The following is an 8,417-nucleotide window of genomic DNA, read 5'->3' as shown; positions in this document are numbered from 1 at the left end:
CTGCAGCTCTGCTGGGTGTGGTGAGGGATGTCTATCTTGGTGGGGCTCCCTTGGAGAAGAACCCCTGGGGGCCACCGGCAGTGTCCCAGTGGTGATAAGCACAGGCTCTGCGTCCGGAACAAGGCAGTGCTGGCTGTGGCTCCTTCTGTCTGGGCCCAAGGGGATTCCTTCTCTATCTGTCTGTGGTGCCTGAAGCCCCTCGGTCCCCTCTCTTATGCTCCTATTTCTGCCCCCAGGTCCTGCTCCCGCTACAGCACAGATGGGGCTCCCCTGGGGCTGCAGCCACCCCAGCCTCACCAGCCATGCCAGGGGCCTCCTGACTTCCCTCGTCACTCTGCTTCTCCTCCAGCTGGGCTCAGGTAGGATCCTGTGGGGCTGCTGGGGGCTCTCCCTCCTTAGCCTGGTGGATATGCTGCCATTGGGCAGGGAAGTGGCCATGGGGCAGGGGGGACCCGAGCCCACAGCTCGGCCCCTATTGGTTTTCCCTTCTTTTTGCTTCTTTCATGCAATAGGGGCGCTGCCTTGGCTGCCCTTTCTGGCTCTTCTTCTCCTGCCCAAATGCTGCAGAGAGGGCTCCCACTCCCAGCACACCTCCTTCTCCTGCACATCCTCCCTCTCCCTCTCCTGTTTCCCCAGTGGTTTCCCATGGGACACAGGGGACGCAGCACGCACCAACTCACACACAGCTCGCCCTTTGTCACTCACTGCCCCTAAATTTAAAATGGCAGAATCTCACCTCCTCTCTGTGCCCTTCTCCATTGCCCAGCCCAGCTCAGAGTGGTGGGACCAGGACACTCTGTTACTGCCACTGTGGGGAAGGATGTCGTGCTGCCCTGCCACTTGTCCCCTCAACGCGATGCTCGCAGCTTGGAGGTCAAGTGGATCCGGGACAGTATCTCTGAGACAGTGCACCACTACCACAATGGAGAGGACCTGTACGGGGAACAGATGGGGGCATATGCCGGGAGGACAGAGTTGGACAGAGATGGTCTCTCTGCTGGAAGGCTGGACTTGCGAATCACGGGGCTGAGACCCTCTGATGATGGCCAGTACGTCTGCACTGTGGGAGATGCTGATGCTTATGACGAAGCCATTGTGGAGCTGGAGGTGTCAGGTTAGTGGCTGGGATGATGGTTCCAGAGCACAGTTTACGTGTCCTTTGAATGTTCCAGCTGTTTCACAGCATGGAGCATGCCAATGGATGTGGAGGTAATATTTGGGGAGACAGCTTCCTGGAGGATTTTGTCAGTTTTCACTGGTGTCCTTGAAGACAAGAATCATAATATTGTGAGGGCACTGGGCACAGGCTGCTGAGCAGCACCTTCAGCTGTGTCAGCAATGGGACCAAACAGCACACAGGGAGAGTCGCAGAGTCCTCTGAGCAGCCGGACATCTGCTTTATTTTTGCTTTGTCTGCTGGGGGAGACCTGAGATGTTGTCTGGATATCTCGGGGCTTCTTGAACCAGGATGGCTTGGTGCAGAGATGCTGCCTGAAGGTCCTGGAACTCAGTACCTGGGTTTTTTGTGTGATTTGGGGCCACTGGCATTATGCAGCCCTGCTCTCTGGGTCCTGCTACAGCTGGAGTGGTTTTGGGCTGAGAGTGAGTGCATGAAGTGTCCAGTCAGAGAGCCTCTGGGGCCATGTTTGGCCTGGCTGTGTCTGGCATGGGAGCAGTTGGGGTCTTTGCCTTGGAACTCAATCCCTCCCCAAGTCAAGCCCCAGCCAGACACTCTTCCCCCAGCCACAGGCGCTCACCCCCACCTCTCCCTGGGGGGCTACGAGGCCGGAGGCGTCCGGGTGCTGTGTCGATCGGCCGGCTGGTACCCGCTGCCGCAGCTGCTGTGGAGGGATGCTCGTGGGCAGCACCTGCCCTCGGTCTCCCAGACACATTCCCAGGACCAGGAGGGGTTCTTTGAAATCGAAGGCGCCGTCATCGTGACCGGGAGCGTGGAGGGGTCCTTGTCCTGCATGGTCAGGAACAGCCGCCTCCAGCAGGAACGGGAATCATCCCTGCACATTGCAGGTACAAATGGCACAGACGTGGTGAGGTGTTCCTGGCCCCTGCACTTGTCCTGACCCAGGAGAAGTCTGGGTCTTGCTCTTCCATCCACGGGCATGGAAATGCAGCCCTTTTCCTGGTGCCTTTTCTCAGCTCCCTTCTTCCACAACGCCCAGCGCTGGATGGTGGCTCTGGCTCTGGTCCTCGTGCTTTTGGCTGTGTCCATTGGCCTCGGTGTTTATCTCTTTCGAAAGCAAGGTAAGCTGGCAGCGCAGGGATGGAGCGCAGGGAGGTGTTCTGCGGGGACCCGCATGGGTGTGGAGCGGGGCTGAGCCCTGGCCCAGGGAGGTGCATAGGAGGAGGAAGGGAATGTTCTCCTGGGGATCCCAAAGGCCTTAGGATCATCTTGGGCCTCTGCCTTGGGCAACGAAGGCAGGGGAGAAGGCAAGGGACCTTGGGTGGGAGGCCAGGGAGCATGGCTGCAGCATGGGGCTGGTGGCAAGGCGCAGCCCCCCTGCACATGTTCCCACCCAGCAACCAAGCTGCTCTGCTCACCACCTCTTCCTCCGCCTTTGCTTTTCAGCGGCACAGAGCCAAGAGCTGGGTGAGTCCTTGCAGTCCCTGCCCCCAGCCCGTGGGGAAGTGGTGTCCCTGTGGGAGGGCCTGGGCCTGGTCTGGGTGGGCTCTGGGGGCTTGTGTGCTGGTGGCTCGGGGGTGCTGGAGGAGCAGCTGGAGCCTGGGGTGGGAGTGGGGAGTGCTGGGGCTGGGGCTGCCCTGGGCATGGGACAGGGCCAGGATGGCTGAAAGGAACGGGGATCAAGGTGGGGATGGGGAGGGAGCTGCGGTGCTGCCCCACTCTGCCCTTATGCTTCTGGGACAGGGACGTCCTCCACCCATGTGCGATCACTTCCCTTTGTCTTTTGGTGGCACAGTGCAGAGAGCTGCACAAGTGTCTGTCCTTACTGCTACAAGTCTTGCAAAAACCTGGGCCTCGGTCCTTGTTAGTCTGGTTGCTACAAGTCTGGGAGCAAGATGGTCTATGCCCATGGACGAGAGTAAAAATATTTGGGGTCTAGCCATGGCAGCAGCAATGTGGTGAAAGTCTCTCCACTCTGACCATTCATTCCTTTTGCTTTATATAGCAGCCAAAATGGATGCAAAGCTGGGTAAGTCTCCTTCCCCAAAGAGAAGGCATTTGGTGTCTTCCCACAGGCATACTCCCCTCTGACCATACATTGCTTTTCTTTTTCTTTTTCTTTTTCTTTTTCTTTTTCTTTTTCTTTTTCTTTTTCTTTTTCTTTTTCTTTTTCTTTTTCTTTTTCTTTTTCTTTTTCTTTTTCTTTTTCTTTTTCTTTTTCTTTTTCTTTTTCTTTTTCTTTTTCTTTTTCTTTTTCTTTTTCTTTTCCAGTGAAACAAGCTGCAGAGATGGGTGAGTGTCCATCCCTAACCTGAAAGAATTTTCTGCATAGACAGTGGGTGAGAAATTTTTTCCCTCTGATCATGCATTCCTTATGCTTTTCTTTTCCAGAGGAAAAAGATGCAAGACTGGGTGAGCCTCTCTTCCTCCCCCCAGCTGAAGGAATTGGGGGTCTTTGGTTTGTAGCAGTCATTGTTGAGAAACTGACTCCTCTCAAAGATGCATTGCTTTTCTATTTTGTTTGTAGATGAACAAGCTGCAGAGCTGGGTAAGTCTCACTCTCCAAACAGAAAAAAAAAAAAAAAAAAAGAAAAAAAAGGTATCATACTGACAGGTGTGGAATCAGAAACTATGCCTTCTTCTCATATTTTCCTTTTCTCTTTCATTTGTAGAGAAACAAGCTGCAGAGCTGGGTAAGTCTCCCGGTGCTCAATCCCAAGGGCAACACCAAGGCGATGTGCGGGGGAGGGTGGGCAGCTGGGACAGAGCAGCCCAGGGCTGGCCTCTCACCCTGCCCACACCCACTGGGCACCAGCCGTGGGCTGTAACCAGCTCTCCCCTCTCCTTACAGCATGGAGAAAGTTTCTTCTGCCTCACAATACAGGTAGGTGTGCATTGGGTTGCCCTCTGAGGTGCTCCTCCTGCCCTTGCTGGGGCATGTTCAGGAGCCAAGAGGTGCCCCATCTCCTGCCCCGTGGGGCAGCTCCTGGCCCCGAGCTGGGGAAAGCCTGCCCAGGGCTAAGCTCTGCCCCTGATGGCCTGGCTCCTTCTGTCCCTGCAGTGAAGTTGACCCTGGATCCACACACGGCTCATCCCCAGCTTGTTGTGTCTCAGGACAAGAGCAGTGTAAGACGGGAAAGTAAAGGGCAGCAGGTGCCTGACACACCAGAGAGATTTCACTATTGGTGCTGCGTGCTGGGCCGTGAGGAGTTCAGAGAGGGGAGGCACTGCTGGTTGGTGGAGGTGGAGGGAGAGCGGCTAAAGTATTCAGGGTGGGCTGTGGGGGTGGCCAGGGCTTCTGTGGAGAGAAAGAAGTGGATCAACATGAGCCCTGAAGAAGGGATCTGGGCTGTGCTGTACGACGAAGGACAGCTCAAGTCTTTCACATCTCCTCGCACCCCCTTGTCCCTGTGCCCTGACCCCAAAAGGATCTGGGTCTGTCTGGACTGTACCCAGAGGCAAGTGTCTTTTATCAACGCTGACAATGGGGTCAAGATCTTCACTTTCACAGCAGCCTCCTTCAATGGGGAGAGCATCCGCCCCTGGTTCTGGCTGAGGACGGAGGGAATTCAGCTGTGCCTGAGGGACAGCACCCCCCAGACACCGTCCCCAGCCCTGGGGGGCTCCTGCCCTTCTCCAGACACTCCTGCATCACCTCTCCTTGGTCCTGCAGGAGCAGCACAGCAATGAGGGGCAGTGGAGTCAGGGGATTCCTGCATTCCTCCCTGCTGCTGGAGGAGGGCTGGGATGCTGCAAGCAGGGGCCAGGCCCCTTGCAGACCCTGGGCTCTGCCCTGCCCAGGACTCCTGTGCTGGGGCACAAGCCCTGCTGGCACCCACAGGTCTCACCCTGCCTCTGAGCCCCAGCGGGCAGCACAGGGGCTGCAGCAGCTCTCCACGCTCCTCTCCCCTCTGCTTGCACTGCTTGCAGACCCCAAGGCAAGGGATGTGGTCACCGTGTGCTGCTGGCCAGTGCAGGCCACCTTTGCCTCCTAGGTTGGGGTTGATCTTTGCTCTGTGCCTGGTGCTGAGCATGAGCATCCTGTGGGGGCTCTTTGTTCCCTCCTCTGGAGTAGATGTATCCAAGGCTCAGCAGCAGCAGGACTGTGTCAAATAAAGTTTTGCACAGGAAGATGGAGTCTGGCAGTGGCATTTCCTGGGTGCTTTGTGTCCTGAGGCTTTGCTGCCTGCAAAGGCATCCTGCAGCAGACTGTCTTCTTGATGTTGGTCCTGGGAGTCAGAGCCAGGAGGAACCTAAGCTCCAGCTGCCCCCGTTTTCCTGGTTCCCTGGCTGTGCCCACAAGGGACATCACAAGCTCTTGGAAGTTCTCCAAACAGAGGCAGCCTCAGCCTTTAAGCTGTCTTCAGGTTCTTGCAAGTCACTTCCGTACCCCAGCACCCAACCTCTGTAATTGCGTTTCACTTTCCAGAACCCATATTCTTCATGAGATGGGCATGCAGGAGCCACGTGGTGTACGGGGTCTGGCTGGGATTTTAACGTTCCCTTCAGCAACCCATACAGTGCTGTGCTCTGCACTTGGAGCTAGAACAGCAGTGATATCACACCAGTGTTGTGTCTGCTGCTGAGCAGTGCTGGCACAGCATCGGGACTCTCTCTAACCCTCCTAGGGGGTGGGCAAAAAAGTAAGAAAAGAAACATCACCAGGGCAGCTGACCTAAAACAACCAAAGGGATATTCCATACCATATAGTATTCGTCCCCTTCCCCCTACAACTAGAGTTGAAGGGGGAAGGATTATAAAACCAGGCACGCCAGTGATGAGCTAAGGGATGGTGCACTGGAATCAGAGGGACTGTGTGCCAGAGAGGTCCTTCGGTCGGGTGGCAATGTATGTGAAGCATGGGCTGGACTGCGTGGAACTTCAAGTTGGGGATGGCAAACTTGAGAGCCTCTGGGTAAGGATTAAGGGATGAACAAATAAAGGGGATGTTGTAGTGGGAGTCTATTACAGACCACCTGGCCAGGATGACAATACCAATGAATTATTCTTTGCAGAACTAAGAGATGCCTTGAGGTTAACTCCCCTTGTCCTTATGGGAGATTTCAACTTGCCAGATGTCAACTGGGCTCACCACACAGCTGACATGAGCAAGTCCAGGAGGTTCATAAAGCACCTAGATGATAACTTCTTGGTGCAGGTGCTAAGGGAGCCAACTAGGAAAGGTGCCCTCCTAGATCGGTTGCTGGAAAAAAAAGAGGGTCTTGTGGGAGACATGGCAATTGGCGGCCTTCTCGGTCATAGTGACCATGAAGTGGTTGAGTTTAGAATTTATGGTGACAGAAGGAAAACTGCCACCAAAACTTCAGCCCTGGATATGGGGAAAGCAGACTTCAGGCTGCTCAGGGAACTCATCAGCAAGGTTCCCTGGGAAGCTGCTTTTGAAGGCATTGGCCTCCATCAGTGTGGTCAATCTTTAAGCACTGCCTCCTAAAAGCACAAGATCAGGCGATTTCAAAATATCAGAAGTCAGGCAGGTGGGGAAGAAGGCTGGCCTGGCTGACCTGGGATCTTCTACTGGAGCTTAGACGGAAAAAGAAAGTGTATGGCTGCTGGAAGGAGGGTCAGGAGATGAGGAAGCAATACAGGGATACTGTTCGTATTTGTAGGCAGAAAATTCGTGGGGCCAAAGCCCAACTAGAGTTGAAGCTGGCCATGTCTGTGAGAGACAATAAAAAGGTTTTTTTTTAGATATGAGAACAGAAAAAGGAGAACCAAAGAAAACACAGGTCCGCTACTTGACGGGGAAGGTCTCCTCACAGACAATGACACAGGCAGAGCAGAGACATTTAATGCCTTCTTCACCTCTGTCTTCAATGCTGATGATGAGCTTCAGGACTCTGGGTGCCCTGAGCTGTAGGACCATGATGATGGGAATAACAAACTTCCAACCGACCCTGAACAGCAGGATTTGCTGCTCCACCTGGATCCATACAAGTCCATTGGTCCGGATGGGATCCATCCCAGGGTGCTTAAAGAGCTGGCTGATGTCATCACAGGACCTCTCTCAAATATTTTTCAATGATCTTGGGAATCTGGAGAGGTCTCAGTAGACTGGAAGCTGGCAAATGCTGTCCCAGTTTTCAAGAAGGGTAAGAAAGAACACCCTAGCAATTACAGGCCTGTCAGTCTCATGTCAGTGCCTGGTAAAATTATGGAGAAGATGATTCTTGAAGTTATTGAGGTGCACCTGGGGGACAATACAGTCATTGGTCCCAGCCAACATGGGTTCATGAGGGGTAGGTCCTGCCTAACAAATATGATTTCCTTTTATGATAAGATCACCCATCTAGTTGACCAAGGGAAACCAGCTGATGTGATCTTTTTGGACTTCAGCAAGGCTTTTGACACAGTTTCCCATAGGATCCTACTGGACAAACTGTCCAGCATACAACTGAACAAAAACATCATACAATGGGTGAGCCATTGGTTGATGGGCAGAGCTCAAAGGGTTGTGGTTAATGGGGCCACATCAGGCTGGTGGATGGTCACTAGTGGGGTCCCTCAAGGCTCCATTTTAGGGCCAGTCCTCTTCAATGTCTTTATAAATGCTTTGGCTGTAGGACTGGAAGGTGTTTGGAGCAAATTTGCTGACAACACCAAACTTGGAGTTGTTGACTAGGATGAGTGTGGAAAGACCTTGCAGAGAGATCTGGACAGATTGGAGAGCTGGACAATCACCAACCACATGAAGTTTAACAAAGGCTAGTGCCGGGTCCTGCACCTGGGATGGGGCAACCCTGGGTATACATATAGACTGGACGACGAGACTCTGGATAGCAACCCTGCAGAGAGGGATCTGGGGGTTTTGGTTGACAGCAAGCTGAACATGAGCCAGCAGTGTGCCCTGGCAGCCAGGAGGGCCAACCATATCCTGGGGTGCTGATAACATGCTGATGTTTTAATTGTTGCAGAGCAGTGCTTACACCAAGCCAAGGACGTTTCAGCTTCTCGCTCTGTCCTGCCAGAGAGCAGGCTAGGGGTGCAGCAGGAGCTGGGAGGGGACAGACCCAGGACAGCTGACTCCAACTGGCCAAAGGGGTATTCCGTATCATTTGGGATCATGCTAAACAATATATAGGGGTGGCTAGCAGGGGCTGGGGGGGGAGCAGACTGCTCAGGGTTAGGCTGGACATTGGTCAGTGGGTGGTGAACATTGTGCATCATTTGTTTCGTACACACTGTTAGTAGTAGTACTATTATTATTATTATTGTTGTTATTATTATTTTCCTGTCTTAATAAACTGCCTTTATCTCAATC

General features: G+C 53.7%; 1 protein-coding gene across 3 annotated transcripts; it reads left to right on the top strand.

Moving 5' to 3' along the window:
- LOC311425305 (butyrophilin subfamily 3 member A2-like) lies at positions 1-5,269 on the top strand. 3 transcript variants are annotated; one of them, XM_084501074.1, is made up of 12 exons: positions 1-359; positions 767-1,114; positions 1,744-2,025; positions 2,155-2,259; positions 2,585-2,605; positions 3,144-3,167; positions 3,410-3,430; positions 3,530-3,550; positions 3,666-3,686; positions 3,811-3,831; positions 3,990-4,022; positions 4,200-5,269. In XM_084501074.1, exons 1-12 carry the CDS (start codon positions 215-217, stop codon positions 4,826-4,828), a joined length of 1,671 nt encoding a protein of 556 aa, XP_084357200.1. In that variant the 5' UTR covers positions 1-214; the 3' UTR covers positions 4,829-5,269. The 3 variants fall into 3 exon arrangements, with proteins under 3 accessions (XP_084357200.1, XP_084357202.1, XP_084357201.1); XM_084501076.1 differs by lacking the exon at positions 3,410-3,430 and having other exon boundaries at positions 2-359; XM_084501075.1 differs by lacking the exon at positions 3,811-3,831 and having other exon boundaries at positions 2-359.
- Positions 5,270-8,417: the final 3,148 nt, after the last annotated feature.

This window comes from Aythya ferina, assembly GCF_964211825.1.
Source record: "Aythya ferina genome assembly, chromosome: 30".
Lineage (NCBI taxonomy): Eukaryota > Metazoa > Chordata > Aves > Anseriformes > Anatidae > Aythya > Aythya ferina.
The sequence above is the reverse complement of the archived record's forward strand: the minus strand, read 5'-3'. Positions and strand labels throughout refer to the sequence as shown.

Coding starts and splice junctions, on each gene's coding strand:
- LOC311425305 (XM_084501074.1), top strand. CDS start 215: ATGCTCCTATTTCTGCCCCCAGGTCCTGCTCCCGCTACAGCACAGATG. Junction 2,260..2,584: donor TTATCTCTTTCGAAAGCAAG/GTAAGCTGGCAG, acceptor TTTGCTTTTCAG/CGGCACAGAGCCAAGAGCTG. Junction 3,687..3,810: donor TGAACAAGCTGCAGAGCTGG/GTAAGTCTCACT, acceptor TTTCATTTGTAG/AGAAACAAGCTGCAGAGCTG.